Below are 17,065 nucleotides of genomic sequence, written 5' to 3'. Positions count from 1 at the left end.
GTATGAAATATTGCTGTCAGCGCCCTCATTGTTCTCTATCGAAATGGCCTGTCACAGGCACAAAGGGGTGTGCCAGTCTTGGTAGAAGAAAAAAAAAAGCACATAAAAAGTGGCATTTGGGAGTGAAAGCTGCTTTCTCTGACTAGTGTGGTGCAACTGCAAAATGCGGTCTTTATCTAGCACTGACAAAAGCACTTCCCCATAACCAAATACCAAATACAACACCTAAGAACCAACTTTAAATAAAGCAAAATGTGTGAAACTGCTGCCTGTTCGCTAGTGACGTTCAGCGCTATTCTCCAGCTAATTATTCTCCAGCACTGACAGACTTTCAGTAAGGGATTCTTTAAAAGACTACACAGGAAGCAGGACAATTTGAAAATGTCGGCTGAGCTTAGAATGGTAGTCTGGGGACGACCGCAGGTCTGCTCGAAGGATGCAGCTCAAAATGTGGACAAAATAAAGACACGTTGCCAGAGCGACTGTGAGAGATAAGTGTGACTGAGCAGCAGGAAGGAAAAGACGGTTTGTGCCATCATCAGAGCAACTGTCACTGCAGCTCAAACAGGAAACAGATGAGGCCTACTCCAGCCCGGTGCATCTCACAGTACAGAGAGCAGGGCAGTACGCTTGTGCACCGGCAGCCAGTGTACACCCCATCCCACAGCACACACACACAGGCACACAGACAGACACGCACACACACACACACACACACGCAGGCGCAGACACACACACACACAGGCACAGACAGACAGACAGACACACACACACACACACACACAGGCGCAGACACACACACACACACACACACACAGACATGCAAGCACACATACACACACACAGACAGACACATACACAAAAAACACAGACACAGACACAAAAAACACAGACGCAGGCACACGCACACACACAGACACAGACACACAAGTACACGCCCACACACACGCACAAACAAACACAAACACAGACACACACACACACACACACACACACTGACTCTCACTCTCACTCACTCTCCCTCCCTCTCTCTGGGCAATCATATCCATACACCAGCTGCCTGCTATAAAGCTGCATATTAAAAATCCTTTCATGAGCGATCACGCTGGTGCCCTTTCTGCAGGAAGGAAGTCCCAGCAGAGCCCATTCCCATCACTGGCCCATAACAGCCCGGCCAATAACTCCCTCCCTGACTCTCAGCGCACTGCTATGGAACTGCAAAGGGCAGCAGCTCTCCATTAATCAATGCTAAATCAATCAACTGTGCACAGTCCAGCCACATGCCCAAGCACACACGAGCGTGGTCCCACACGAATACGCTGACCCACAGTATACGCTCACTCACACGCACGCACGCACACACACCACGCCCCCCACCCCCCCACACACACACACACACAGAGCGCTGATTGCTGCAGCTTTGCTCTCACACCTTCACACTTTCACCACCCTCACACCACTGCACTCACCCCTTCACCCCCCCCAAACACATCCCACCCCACCCTACTCACTCACTCTGCCACCCATCTCCATGGAAACAGTCTCCCGCGCGCTGCGGGCTCAGTATTCGTATCGCATCATTAGAGTCGAGGGTGGGTTCGAGAGCTTCACGGCCGAGGGTGACGGTGACCGCTCTTCAGAAAACAACATTTGTCCGGGCGCCGCCAGTCCCACAGCCCTAAAAGGTCAAAGGTCGCATGGCATTTCAGCGGAGAGGAGCTGCAGACACAGGGAGGGAGGGGGAGGGGCGGGACATCACCTCCCTCAGCCAATGGACTTCTAAGGAAAATGCGCTTGAGGAGCCAAAGGGCACAGGGGTACTAAGTAGGGCCAGGTGATATACCACAATGGTACTTAGCGGTAATGTTTAAAAAAAAAAAAATAACAATCATCATATCTGCATAATCTTTTTCGTTCGTTTGTTTTTTAATCATACCAGATGTGGTAGTAAACATTCAAACAGGCCGTGTGAAATGCTTCCGGGAAAACAACATCACCACTGATACCTTTTGGGCGTTGATAAGACAGCCAGGCCTTGCAGCTTCCATGTGATCGACAGAAACACATTGCATGAACACAGGGAAGCTGTACGACCTCGCTGCTGATTGGCTGCTTTAGTAACACCCAATAGACATCACAGGTTATGCTCTCTCCCTGAAGCGTTTTCCACGGCCTCTGAAGTTTGGATGTTTACTACGGCATCAGGTACAATTGAAGACTAAAGAAAGGCACCACATGGCGATGGTGATCGTTATCGTTATTGTGCTCCAAAACATACGTGATAATTATCTCTGCGGTTTAGAGGCAGCTGAGGGCGAGCGAAAGGAGAGAGAGCGCTGGAGAAAGGCAGCCCTGTGTGCGGCGCACTGGCCTTCCCGTAAACAGACCGATTAAAACAGATTAAAGTGATTAATGGCTGCTGATTGGAGGGAGCTGAGCCGCAGTTTCCTACTCCTGAGGCCAAGAGGCTGACCCACATCTCCACAGGGATGACCTGCGAGGGGCGGAGTCTGTCCGAAATCTTACACAGGGATGACCTGCGAGGGGCGGAGTCTACCCAATCTTACGGATGACCAAGCAGGGGCGGAGTCTGCCCGAATCTTACACAGGATGACCTGCAGGGGGTGAGTTGCACCCACACTTCCATCTCTCCAGGTCGGTGCTACCCCACATCTTCCCAGGGATGACTGAGTGCGTGAGTCTCCCCACTCTTACACAGGGATGACCTGCGAGGGGCGGAGTCTACCCCACATCTTACACAGGGATGACCTGCGAGGGGCGGAGTCTGTCCAAAATCTTACGCAGAGACAAGCCACAAGGAGGAGGAGTCTACCCCATGTCTTACACAGAGATGACAGGCAAGAGGGCGGAGTCTGTCCCATGTCTTACACAGAGACAAGCCACAAGGAGGCGGAGTCTGCCCCACGTCTTACACACAGACGACCAGCAAGGGGGTGGAGTATGCACACGCACACTTCCTCTCTCTCTCCAGGTCTGAGTGCCACCCTGTGTCTGCATGTTCCCCTGTGTGAGATGAGTGCCCCTCACTCCTGTAGCTGTGGTAAATGTACTCAGATAACCTCCAAGCTACTTGCTGTCCTGAGCTGAATCCCAGCCTCCTGTGCTGTATCTACCCAGTCTGTCAGAACGCAGGCTGGCTCTGAGCACACGGAGAGCCAGCGGCGTCTCAGTTTATCTGCCGATGACTCATCTGCGCGGCCCGCCCCTGGCATTCGATTGGTCCGCCAGTGGGCCAATCTCCCTCAGTCTACTGCCTCTCAGTGAACATCTCCATCAGACGAGTGAAGGTGTGCTTGAAGATGCCCTCCCTCAGGCAGCCTGCTGACGCGTTGACTGGTTGCCGTGGGGATTAGCTCGTCCGCTGCGCGGCGCTCACAGTCCCGTGAGGGCTAATCTGACCCCGCCCTGCAGGAGAGCAGGTAAACAGGAGTGCGTTTCTGCCCGTGGCTACGCTAACCCTCCAGAAGTGTGCAGGAGGGGGCTATTTTAAACAGGGGGGTAATGTCACACAGGCTGCCACCCTCTACCTAGCGCATTTCCATATCGCGCTCCAAGTGTAGACCCAAGCAATGTGTGCAATCGTGCAAGTACCTGTGTGTGTCTGTTTGTGTGGGTAGGTGTGTGTTGGCCTGTGCACACACAGGTGTGTGTGTGTGCATATGCGTGTGCATTTGTGTGTGTAAGTGTGTGTCAGTCTTTGTGTGAGAGTACACACGTGTGCAGTCATGCATGCAGTAGGCCTCCTTGAGCAGCTAGTCAAACACGCTACAGCTAGGCTATGACTCAGTCCCCTTTCGCTTCGTACAGATTAACGGCATTTCCTTGAATTCTTCTCAGAATTAGTCCTGTTGCTGATCGTGCTGCTGGTCTTTATGCTTCTGGGACACACAGACGTCATTGTGTTAAATGCGCTGTGCTGTTGGAGATAATGCAGTCCAGCTGCGCTGAGAAATGTTTGCTCCCTTGCGTGCAGTAGCACAGTAGCGCAGTAATCGCAGGTAAATACAGCGCATCTTTGCATCCTGCAGGTTCCACAGGCAGTGTGTGTTCCCCTGCCACCTCTCACTCACTCCCTCTCTCTTCATTCCTTCACCCTGGTTCTGTTTTGTTTGTGTGTTTGAGTGTGTGTGCGTGTGTGTGCGCGTCAGACAGTGTGCATACACGTGCTGCACTGTGTATGAGGCAGCGTGTGTGTGAGAATGCCTCACTTCCTGAAGCAGTAACTGCAGCTCCCGTGGGCCCAGAAGAACGAGAGAGAGAAACAGACCTCTTCCTGTCTCAGTTCAGCTGAAAAAGAGAAGCTGCGGAGTTTAAGTGCTAATATACACAGTTTCAGTGGTACTGACGTTTCAGTACTGGCTGGGGCGGGGTGCTTCTGAAACAGTATGGTCATGTCAGTATTCACACACAGACAGACACACACACACACACAAATACACACACTGCACACTAGAAGACTTGGTGAGGCAGGCTATCTGGGCTGGAGTGAAGAACTACCCCACCCTGGTTTCAGAAGGTCAGACCTCATCCACATCAAGAGAACTCATCACACGCTCCTCCCACCTGTCCCTGTACACACGTCAGGTCAGAGGGCCAAGGAGGGGACCAACCCGAACCCCAGAAGAAAAGGATGAGTGTTTTCTGCCACACACAGAGAAAGAGGAAATTACCACAGTCCCCAGTGACAATGCCTACATCATGCAGCGTTTCTGTGTACTGATGGAACCTGAAAAGGGAGAAGAATGAGGAAGTGGACTATTTTAAAACCCTGGAACAAGGTGAGGCATGGTCCCCATGGTGGCAGGTGCCATTGTTAAGGTTCACAATGAGAATGGAGCCAAGTGACCCTGCGCGGGGAATACCAGTGAAAACAGCCCGGCTAAGCAAAAGCCAACCACTTCCTGTTCCCCAGGCACTCCACTTCCTGCCATAGCTAACTGTTCATGTGATTTTCTTCAGTCACACTAGTCACTCAGTCAAAATTATTAATTATTTTTCTCCCATCCACATTTTTTTCCACAGTCTCTCAAAGAACACAGAGCACATACACGTATAACGCAAATGCAGAAAAGTACACGCAAATGCACACACATATGCAAACACAGGCACGCGTACACACACACACACGTCATATACAGAGACAAACAAACATCTCAAAGACGGTGAGTGCAAAATCTTTCTCCCTTGCAGCAAACATATATTCCAGTCGCTTAGCAACACGCTATAGCCAAGAAGCCGAGATGCAGAACCCACATGTTGATGAGGTGAAAAAAGCCGTTTATATCAAAAAGGCAATACATCTGACAGACCACATAGACCAGCTTCTCACAGACCAGAGACCAGCTTCTCACAGACCATACAGAGACCAGCTTCTCACAGATCACACAGAGACCAGCCTCTCACAGACCATACAGAGACCAGCTTCTCACAGACCATACAGAGACCAGCCTCTCACAGACCATACAGACACCGGCTTCTCACAGACCAGCTTAACAGACATAATGCACAACAACTAGTGACTGACAGATCATAGGGAGACCAGCCACAGAGTTCACAGAGACTGACCCCTGACCCCACATTCCAGAGGACACAGGAATTACATTCATACAGCTCTCAGACACACACACACACACGCACACACACACACACACGCACACACACGCTCCAGATGCATCCAGAGCTCCAGTTAGACTATAAGCGGATTTACAGGACTCTCACTGCAGCCTTAATGAGTCATTGTTCTTTTCACTTTAGCCCCGGTAGTCCTTGTGAGTTTGTATGGCCTCTCTGTGACACTCTGGAGATATGGGGCACGATGTGGGAAGAATTCTCCTTGTCTTCGTAATACACACACACACACACACACACACACACACACACACACAGCGCAACCTTTAAAAAACCGTTTCAGAAATCTGCACTTTCCAAATGCAAGCCATGGAAACGTCTGCTTTCTGTCATGCAGTTTCACATGCAGTTTAAACCAACTGACAAAATTAAAAGTTATTAAAAAACAGACACGCAATGCGGTTGGACTTTAATAAGCATTTTCAATCGCAATAATACACGCCAATACAAAAATAACTTGACTTGGCCAAGCTGTTTATCATCTGAAAAACAATAAATGACAAACTGTGAAGCCTCAAGACATGAATTAAATGACGGCGCATTTTAAGCTGGTTAGCGTGCCAAGAATCCTCACTGGTGGCTAGCTGTCGCACAAGGACTCATAGCATTAGATTACAAAATCACATCCCCTTCGCTCCGCCCACATGTTCGAGTTTCATCTAATTGGAGGCGTCCGTTTTGTTTACATGCTCACTGTCAACACCCAAAAGTATGAAACTTGAAATCAGCTTGTCAGTCAACACAATTGCCATTGTCGTGCCTTATTAAATGTGCCGGATTTTGTGTGCGTTTTGTATGTCATATCAATCCATCAGTTTCCCGGGTGATTGCAACATTTGGAATATAGCCTAACAAATCTAGCACAGGCTCTGCAAATCATGCCAGAGCTTCCAACTCAACGCTGAATTTAATGTCACAATCAATAGGCTATACCAAATACCAGCATTTTCACATACTAAGATTTTCACTAGGCAGAATGTTTTTTATTTCCTGCATGGAGAATGCATAATTATGCATTAATGCAGCCTGAGTTCACATACTGTGAGAGTAGTACGGAGCCTGGTTAACTTGAACGCACCCTTTCCTGGGCTGAAGCAGAGCAGGTACGGTATGCGCTGCTGCAGACCGCCAGTAAAACCCCCCTGATAACGCAGCTCAGACTGAACGCTGCTCAGACTGAACGCAGCTCAGACTGAACGCCGCGGCGTCCGCGCCGCACGCTAGCGAGGAGCGCTCCGCCAGCCGAGATGCGCGGGAGACGCGCGTTTCTTTCCGCGTTTTAGGCTCGGCGGCTGCGCTCGTCCTGGGGGAGGGGGGGTGTGTAACCCCCTCAGTCTCTCACCCCCGCTCATTAACCCACCCGCCCACCAACACACCCCTGCGTGTTTCCAGCTCGCCTCTCCGTTCCCCTGCCTCTTCCCTTCCTCCATCCCAGGCACCTCTCCCTCTCTCCCTGCTTCCGGCCGTCGCTCAGGGAACACTCTTCCTGCTTTACAGAAAACGGCGGCTCTGTTCTCGACGCGTTTGCGGGCCTGTGCCGCGTGCCGCTCGACGCGGGAAATAACGCTGAGCGGGGAATCAACGACGAGGAGCGGGAACGAGAAGTATCACGGCTGCTCGATCTGCTCGCAGACATCAGGCCAAGGTACAGTTTTAGCACGTGCGCGCATCTCAAACAGCGCCAACCTCACAATGGGGAACAGCAGCACCGAATTAGGGAAAAAATCATAATGAGAGAATCAGGCGTTCCCACCAACATAAGCAGTGCCTTCAGTAAAGCAAATATCAGAAAATCTAAAATCCCAAAGATCACGTCAAATCATTCCGCAGATTCCCTCAGCAGATCTCTCTGAATCTCTCAGCAGAGAGCCCAGAATCTCAGCAGATCTCTCTGAATCTCTCAGCAGAATGCAGCAGAATCTCAGCAGATCTCTCTGAATCTCTCAGCAGAGAGCCCAGAATCTCAGCAGATCTCTCTGAATCTCTCAGCAGAGAGCCCAGAATCTCAGCAGATCTCTCTGAATCTCTCAGCAGAATGCAGCAGAATCTCAGCAGATCTCTCTGAATCTCTCAGCAGAGAGCCCAGAATCTCAGCAGATCTCTCTGAATCTCTCAGCAGAGAGCCCAGAATCTCAGCAGATCTCTCTGAATCTCTCAGCAGAGAGCCCAGAATCTCAGCAGACTCTCTCTGAATCTCTCAGCAGAATGCAGCAGAGTCTCAGTAGATCATTCAATCTCTCAGCAGAGAGCCCAGAATCTCAGCAGATCTCTCTGAATCTCTCAGCAGAGAGCCCAGAATCTCAGCAGATCTCTCTGAATCTCTCAGCAGAATGCAGCAGAATCTCAGCAGATCTCTCTGAATCTCTCAGCAGAGAGCCCAGAATCTCAGCAGATCTCTCTGAATCTCTCAGCAGAGAGCCCAGAATCTCAGCAGATCTCTCTGAATCTCTCAGCAGAGAGCCCAGAATCTCAGCAGATCTCTCTGAATCTCTCAGCAGAATGCAGCAGAATCTCAGCAGATCTCTCTAATCTCTCAGCAGAGAGCCCAGAATCTCAGCAGATCTCTCTGAATCTCTCAGCAGAGAGCCCAGAATCTCAGCAGATCTCTCTGAATCTCTCAGCAGAATGAAGAAGAATCTCAGCAGATCACTCTGAATCTCTCAGCAGAATCTCAGCAGATCACTCTGAATCTCTCAGCAGAGAGCCCAGAATCTCAGCAGATCTCTCTGAATCTCTCAGCAGAGAGCCCAGAATCTCAGCAGATCTCTCTGAATCTCTCAGCAGAATGCAGCAGAATCTCAGCAGATCTCTCTGAATCTCTCAGCAGAGAGCCCAGAATCTCAGCAGATCTCTCTGAATCTCTCAGCAGAGAGTCCAGAATCTCAGCAGATCACTCTGAATCTCTCAGCAGAATGCAGCAGAATCTCAGCAGATCTCTCTGAATCTCTCAGCAGAGAGCCCAGAATCTCAGCAGATCTCTCTGAATCTCTCAGCAGAGAGCCCAGAATCTCAGCAGATCTCTCTGAATCTCTCAGCAGAGAGCCCAGAATCTCAGCAGATCTCTCTGAATCTCTCAGCAGAATGCAGCAGAATCTCAGCAGATCTCTCTGAATCTCTCAGCAGAGAGCCCAGAATCTCAGCAGATCTCTCTGAATCTCTCAGCAGAGAGCCCAGAATCTCAGCAGATCTCTCTGAATCTCTCAGCAGAATGCAGCAGAATCTCAGCAGATCTCTCTGAATCTCTCAGCAGAGAGCCCAGAATCTCAGCAGATCTCTCTGAATCTCTCAGCAGAGAGCCCAGAATCTCAGCAGATCTCTCTGAATCTCTCAGCAGAGACCCCAGAATCTCAGCAGATCTCTCTGAATCTCTCAGCAGAATGCAGCAGAATCTCAGCAGATCTCTCTGAATCTCTCAGCAGAGAGCCCAGAATCTCAGCAGATCTCTCTGAATCTCTCAGCAGAGAGCCCAGAATCTCAGCAGATCTCTCTGAATCTCTCAGCAGAATGCAGCAGAATCTCAGCAGATCTCTCTGAATCTCTCAGCAGAGAGCCCAGAATCTCAGCAGATCTCTCTGAATCTCTCAGCAGAGAGCCCAGAATCTCAGCAGATCTCTCTGAATCTCTCAGCAGAGAGCCCAGAATCTCAGCAGATCTCTCTGAATCTCTCAGCAGAATGCAGCAGAATCTCAGCAGATCTCTCTGAATCTCTCAGCAGAGAGCCCAGAATCTCAGCAGATCTCTCTGAATCTCTCAGCAGAGAGTCCAGAATCTCAGCAGATCACTCTGAATCTCTCAGCAGAATGCAGCAGAATCTCAGCAGATCTCTCTGAATCTCTCAGCAGAATGCAGCAGAATCTCAGCAGATCTCTCTGAATCTCTCAGCAGAGAGCCCAGAATCTCAGCAGATCTCTCTGAATCTCTCAGCAGAATGCAGCAGAATCTCAGCAGATCTCTCTGAATCTCTCAGCAGAATCTCAGCAGATCTCTCTGAATCTCTCAGCAGAATCTCAGCAGATCTCTCTGAATCTCTCAGCAGAATGCAGCAGAATCTCAGCAGATCTCTCTGAATCTCTCAGCAGAGAGCCCAGAATCTCAGCAGATCTCTCTGAATCTCTCAGCAGAATCTCAGCAGATCTCTCTGAATCTCTCAGCAGAGAGCCCAGAATCTCAGCAGATCTCCCTGTGAGCCGCAGAGTTTGAAAGCCACAGTCGCGTGTCACGGCAGACAGGTCTGACAGCCCATCACTGCACGCACACCGGATGGCTGTTTAAGCAGGAGCCGCAGGCCTCTCCAACCACACAGCCAGGAAGCTCTCCGATTGGTCGAAGTTCAAGTCGGCTGACAGCAGACACTTTCTCAGAATACGGCTCAAAATTGTTGCTGCTCTGTTTATAATACATGTAGCGCATTTTGTAATGAGCTTTTGGCCCCATTAATCAATGTCACCCAGCCAGCAGCAGATGGAGCTCCCCCTCTGAGCCAGGTTCTGCTCAAGGTTTCTTCCTGTTACCAGTCAGGGTGTTTTCCATTGCCACTGTCACTCTAGGCCTGCTCTGGGGGGTTTCAGGCCTGGATCTCTGCAAAGCTCTGTGTGATAAATGCCCTTTGTTCAAAAGCACTATACAAATAAAATAGAATCGAAATGAAAACTGATATACAAGGTTGGAATGAGGTGAAATACAACTGATTTACAAGGTTGGAATCCCTTCATAAATGAAACTACCATAAATGAACAGTAGGCTGTTCATTTTTATGATGTCCTGTACAGTAGTTTCGGACTATACCATAAAAATATTTAATGTAAAAGAGCATTTAGGGGCCCCCGTCCTCCCTGAGTTTTGCTGTCCTGGGACAAACAGCGGCCTCACCTGAGGCTTCCCACACCAGCAGGGCCTGCTGAGTGACCCTGCTCCGGCCTTGCTTACACGGAGTGGGGGAGGGGGGAGGGTCCACAGGGAGCAAACCAGCCAGTACAGAATCCCCCCGCATCCCCCACATACCCCCACCCGACTCCATTCTGAGAATTCTCAGAAGAACACTCTGGTGATTGTAGGTTTCCTCTGGCAAATTACTGGCTGAGAGCAAAAGAGAGAGGGGGGGGATTAGAAAGATTTTAGTGAGATAATTCCACCCTCCCTCATTGGGTGAATTCCAGAGGCCCACACTCACTCGTCCAGCAGGAAGCGGAAGGCAGCACTGAAGCACTGACCTGAGATCAGTCAGTAAAACAGAGCTACTGAGGACAGGAGGCAAAAACATGCCAAGCAGCTGATCTGAGAAAACAAAAAAAGCGAAACACATGCATGTCTCTACAGCCCTGACCTGGGTTTGCCATATCCAAGTGGGCCCGTGGGACTAAACTGAACACTGTGTCCATTATGAACGGCTTAACTCATTTTCTAACCACTTGTTTTCAGGCTTTATGAACCAGTAATTGAAAATAAGATTAGTTACGTTTCGACCATCTGTGCTCGACATTCAGGGTGTGTTTGTGTGTGTGTGTGTGTGTGTGATAAACACTGTCATTGGTCAGGGTGCTGCTAAGATAATGGAGGGATTTCTCCATTTATGATAACGTTTTGAGAGGTTGGGGTACCCGGGGTTCTCCCAAAATTCAGGGTGAAAAAAGCAAACCAAAACAAAAAACTAGTACACAGTCGGTGCCCTACGAGTCCTGTCACAAAACTTGTGAAACTGCTTCACAAGTGATTTGCTGGTTTCTTGGCTTAACACAAATGTGTTTGTGGCTTTTTCCACTCAACTTAAACCAAGAAAAAATTCCATTGTTAGTCAAGCTGTTTTGAGCAATTCTGGGTCAGTCAGGCTCTTGGAGCATTGGTCCTGTAGTCTGACATAAACTGGGGTAGGTTGTAACACACACACACACACACGCACGCATATACACACACACACACACGAACATCACAGGGATGAACGCCTATTTACTATCAATATGTTTTTTGGAGACACAGGCCAGGGCTTCCATTCTTTGTTTGTGCAGTTGTTGTGCCACCGTCAAAGCAAACAGCCAGAGGGGAGACGAGGTTGAGCAGGTAAATAAACTCTGGATACAAACATAAGCCTGGAGCTCCCTCGCCCGCCACCCCCACCCGCCCGCCACCCCCACCCCCTCACCCAGTCCCCCTCTGACCTCTCCAGCAACCACACTCGGTGCATCTCACCCAAAAACCACTTCTCAGGGAGGAATGCACCTTCGGTCCCCTTGTGTTTACCAGAAGGTACAACAGTTCATGTTTGTTTTGCGCAGTATGAACCAGAACCAGATAAACCTTTGTTATATGTGGACAATTCGTGTGGGAAAACAAGTGAAACACAAAGGCCTGCGAATTCCATGAAAGCACCGTGAAAATAGTTCCTTGTCCTCTCTTCAACGGGTGAAACAAAATGGCGCCCATTATTGACGGTTTCCCACTACAGAGCTACGAGTCTGTAGAGCACAGGCCGAGAGGATGCCAGGGAAAATGCCCGGCTCTCGAGCGTAGGTAAACTGAAGTGCTGCCCGTCAGCATGGCTCTCCTGGGGCTCTTTCACACCCCCCCTGTCCCAGGGGGTGTATGGATAACGACCCGACAGAACAGCCAAAAGCCTCAGGAGACGCCTGGCCAATCGCCACCTGAATCTCTTTCCACAGACACCCTCTCGGTGTGATTAAGGAGCTGAGCTCGGCACCTGAGGGTTGCATGTTTGATTCCCTGGTGAGGCAATTACATTGGAGACCTTAAACTGAACTGCTTGAGCAAATAGCAGCTGCATAAACGGAGTCTGAGCTATGGAAGCTGATGAGGACAGGAGTTTGCCCTATAATAATACTAATAATAATAATAATAATAATTCCAGTTTGTCTCACAGTACCACATAAGCTTTATTTGGTTAACATTTAGATAGGGACACTCCTATTTCTACTCTACCCCGGGGCTAATATGTATAATAATCTTTGTAAAATAATGTACTAAATCTGTACCTTTTCCAGAAATAGAAAATTATGATCACATCCAGAGACCCAGGCTAGACTTTTAATGAAAACATTAAAACAGTTCCACGTTACCAGCCTGCTAAACTTAGCATGTTTTATAAATCAAGTCTTGCAGGGCCAAGCTAATTAGCGCTGAGTAAAGTTGGAGGGGAGCTCATAGAAAACAATTATTTCTGGTCGACAAGCTTTTATGAGCTCTCAGTTTAATGAAGAGCAGTACTAAGGAGCAGGTATGTTTACCAAGCATTTCTCTCTGAGCTGCTGGTTATCAGTAAAAATTAAGATTTCTGCAATGATGCCAGGGGGTCTAGAAGGAGAAAATCTAAAGAAAAATACAAACCCTTAACTTATGTTTTCCTTACTTACTGAACATTAGAAATGTAATTGAAATGAAATTATATAATTTAATTTTATATAATTAAAATGAAATTTAATTATAATAAAAAATTAAATCACTGCCACTGCCATTAGCCTACCATGCGTAATGTTCTCAGTGCGTGAACAAAAAAATGTAGGCCTACAGTTTGTTTACCCAGGAGAAACAATGAGTGTCATTTTATGCAAAATCACAACCTATACACCATTAGGAACATAATTTAATTGGCCCAAATGTTTGTCAGTTGTCACTATAATCGCTTGCCACTGACATCAATTATTCCTCCGAAGAATCGCTAAGTAAACAATGGACATTCTATCAATGTTTCTCCGAGTTAGCACGTTTTGGGACTAAAAGCTACTAAAGATTTTGTTCACTGGATCCTTGCCATGATAAGGATACCAACTTTACTGCGATTTGTGTCATCTGTGGATTTCAAAAACACACAAGAAGGTAAGGACCCCCCCCCCCCCCCAAGCCTGTTTTGTCTCCCCCACACGTTACAAACTGGAAATAAACATTGTTGCTAAAACATCGACACCATAAAATAGTTCACAGAGATAGAACCGTGAGATAACGCTTTTTAACAGTTTCAAACATATAGGCCTACTGTGTGTGTGACCAGATCAATTGAAAACCACAATAAAAAACAGAATGAATACAAATGGGCTGGAGCGATTCAAGGGGTTAAAAACCATCAGTTTTCAACAGCCTATATGTAATATAATGAAGCTGGTTTCAAAATCGAGATTGGTTTTTGAAGACGATTTTAATCTCAGACACGTGGTACAACAAATTCCAGCAAAACTGCCCTCAGTGGGACCAGAGGGTAAGTAGATACCCGAGTAGTTGGATAAACCGGCAAAATTTAAATAGGCAAGGGTAGCTGGCGTGATTTCAAAATGGGAATATGCAAACTTCAATTCCTTCAACGAACATGTTGTTCCCATTTTTCTTGTTTTGACGGCATGGTGAATACAGAACAGTGATCCTCACTCCTGGCTCTGGAGAGCCACAGAGTCAGCCAGATTTTGTTTTCATCCTTAAGACCAGCAGCCAATCCAGACCCAAGATACCGGGCTGCTCGAATTAGCTGTGTAATCAATTCCTTTAATCGATCTATTGCTCCACTGCTCAAGTACTGAGTAACAAAAAAACCCAACAGACTCTGTGGTTCTCCCAGACCAGGACTAAGGACATAAAAAAATCAATCGCTGGGGAGGCCCTGTAGGCCGAGCCTGTACCAAGAGTGCAAATATGTACTGTTAATGTACTGCACAAGGGCATAAAAAGTAGGCACAAGCACATAAAAGTAGGCACTTAGCCAGACTGCTAAACTTCATAATAAATTGAAAATAAACGTTTAAATGACGGCATAAATAAACAGGTAGGCCTCAGGCAAGGGGCTGGAGCCTATCCCAGCATGCAGTGGGTGAGAGGCAGGAGTACACACTGGACATTCTCATTTGTGGTACCTGCACATCGATGCTCCACAGTGAAGTTTAGCTTTCCAAAAAGAACAATGTTGTCCTGGTTACCTGCTGGAAAAGACTGCTGACACATTAAGGATGAATTATCCCACTGACTGTGCCGGTATAATCACAAAATATCAGATGGCCAGCGCTTCAGATTATCACGAAGTGCAAAGTCACGTCTCAGTTTCAGCGCTAAATGTAGCACAGGCACGGATCGCATGGCTTTCGCCGCATGAGCTGTGTGAATCCGCCACCTCGCTGAAATAGATCGCAGTAAGGTGCTAACCATGGGAACGAGCCCTGCCCTGGTTCAACACCTCTGCCTGTAATATCTACCATAGGAATCGCCAGCTCCCCACAGAGGTGCATAGCTCCTGCAGATGGAACGTGGCTCTAACAAGTAAGGGTTCAAAAGGGCACCTTCTCAGACTAACTCCAGAACTAACAGCTGCTAGAAAACCGTAATTCATCATATAGGCTGCACATCAAATACAATTACAAACAATTATAAAAAGCTGTTTTAAAAATGATAAACAAAAAAACATTCCCCAAGGAAATTTTCCCACGTATTTTGCGTCAAATTATCTGGGAAACACACTCGTGAGAAGTGTCTGACGGTTATCCTCATGTCAGTAAAGGAGAAGTGACAACAGCACAGCTGAAAACACAGCGGGGTATTCCAGATGGACATCCACCGCACTCCTGATAACAGCAGTATGCAAGAATGGCTCCCCGCGTTAGGGAGGGCCATTTGGGAGTGCTGTTTCAAAACCAGGTGTGCGCTGTGCGTGGGTGTCCTCCAGTTACAATTTGTCTGGAATATCATATTTCTTTTTGCCAGCCGGCGGTTAGATTACGGCACATGGATATCTCCAATTCAACACTGTTGATACAGACCTCGTGTTTGCGGTCAAACCGTCAGGAACTGCAGCAAGGGTGACCAATGACGACACAACACCATCGATACTTTTAAATTCCAAAGCATTCATGAAATTGTAAAATGTTTAAAGGTTGGCCTATGCTTTGTAGCAGCCCAAAAAGTATTTTGAAAAAAAAAACAACAAAAAAAAAACACTTATTTCTAACATATATAATACCTGATGAATAACACAAATATTAACTAAAGATTCTGGGAATAGCCCGTGGGCTATAATACAGACCAAAATATGTGTGAGCTACACTATGTTACCTTAAAAAGAACATGAAGTGGCACAATAACATTGAAAATTAAATGCACAAACTTATAGTGTAAACTTCGTTAGGACAACCTGTTGAAACCGGGTTTTTTCCCCCTGTTTTCGTAGGTAGATACAAAGTGCAGTAGGCTACCGCTTGTCAAACTTTTGTTGGCAAGATTATTTGTTAAGCAGCTAGCTAACGGTCTAGCTACAACATCTTTCCCGTGTTTTCACATAAGAGCATGCTAGTTTAAAACTAATCTTGCTGAAATGTCTCCGCGCTGAACTTCCTCATTTCTGAAACCGAGCCAGCATCTAACCTTAGCTCTAGACAGCATTTATACATTTAAGAACTTCTACATATTCAGTTGAAAGTTATAACTATACCGGTGGTTTTTCTTTACAATATCAAAGTACACTACAAAAAAGTCATATGGGATGATGTTTTGACTGATAGATTAGTACAGTAACATTAACTTGTAGAGTGTACGGTGCTCGAGTTTCACAATACCCATCTGTTGGACCACGTTATACCGCCTGCGATAGAAAACTTAAACTTGCGAACTCGGAACAAACGAACATCAACTGTAAAGAAAATTATTGGACACGGGCAATAAATACGTACGAATTTCTTTTTTCCGTCCCCATCTTCTAGATGTTTCTTGGACTTTTTATCCTTTCCACTCTTCGACACCCCGGCAGATGCCGAGTTCCCGGAGTTCGGTTCCATTCTGCCGCTGTAATCCCACTGAGACAGGGCAACAAACACTCAACCCGAAGCAATCTTCGCCTGATAATCCCCAGTCTTCTTACGCGTTTGAAATGACGAAAATGTGTTTTTCTTTGTATCCCTTCCTGCGGGGAAAACTCAGACGTGAGACCCCAAGGCCTGAGTTCAGGCTGCCGGGTTGCAAAGTACTCTGGTGCCCGTCTCCTCCGCTCCGACTTAAAAAGGGAGGGAAATTTAAAAATGAACCCTCACAATAAAGGAAACGATATCCACACTGTTTCCTCCTGTTTGTCTCCTGTTTTAGTTCATTTAGACGATTTATTTCCACTCTCTGCTAAATTAACACATTATCAAAGCTCGATGATATCTTGCTGGTAATCCGCGCAAGTTCGATTACTTCTCAAACACGACACTCGCTGCGACTGAGTGATTGTGAAATCGCCCCTGCTCGTTAGTGCAACAAGTTGGTTATTGTGCTGTTTGCGTAGTCTATAGTCACTCATCCCGCTTTTAATTTATATAACTACTATCGTCAAAGTAAGTTTCCATAATTTCTATGGGTGAGTTTTTTTTTTCCGAGTCCTCCTGTTTACAGGTCTAGAACACGGCTTCCTGTCTAGGACAGGTTAGAGCTGTCGAGGGAGGGACTAAGCGCAAAGCTT

General features: G+C 47.4%; 1 protein-coding gene across 1 annotated transcript in view; it reads right to left on the bottom strand.

Annotated features, from left to right (window-relative positions):
* LOC135249706 (protein diaphanous homolog 1-like) overlaps nt 1–17,065 on the bottom strand; it is a 100,904-nt gene extending 83,839 nt beyond the window's left edge. The window contains exon 1 of the mRNA XM_064325224.1: nt 16,299–17,065. Within this exon, the coding sequence (XP_064181294.1) occupies nt 16,299–16,403 (105 nt within the window). The 5' untranslated portion in view covers nt 16,404–17,065. The remainder of the gene's footprint in view (nt 1–16,298) is intronic.

Source organism: Anguilla rostrata, chromosome 3 (genome assembly GCF_018555375.3).
Source record: "Anguilla rostrata isolate EN2019 chromosome 3, ASM1855537v3, whole genome shotgun sequence".
NCBI lineage: Eukaryota > Metazoa > Chordata > Actinopteri > Anguilliformes > Anguillidae > Anguilla > Anguilla rostrata.
This window is presented reverse-complemented; position numbering and strand designations above follow the sequence as displayed.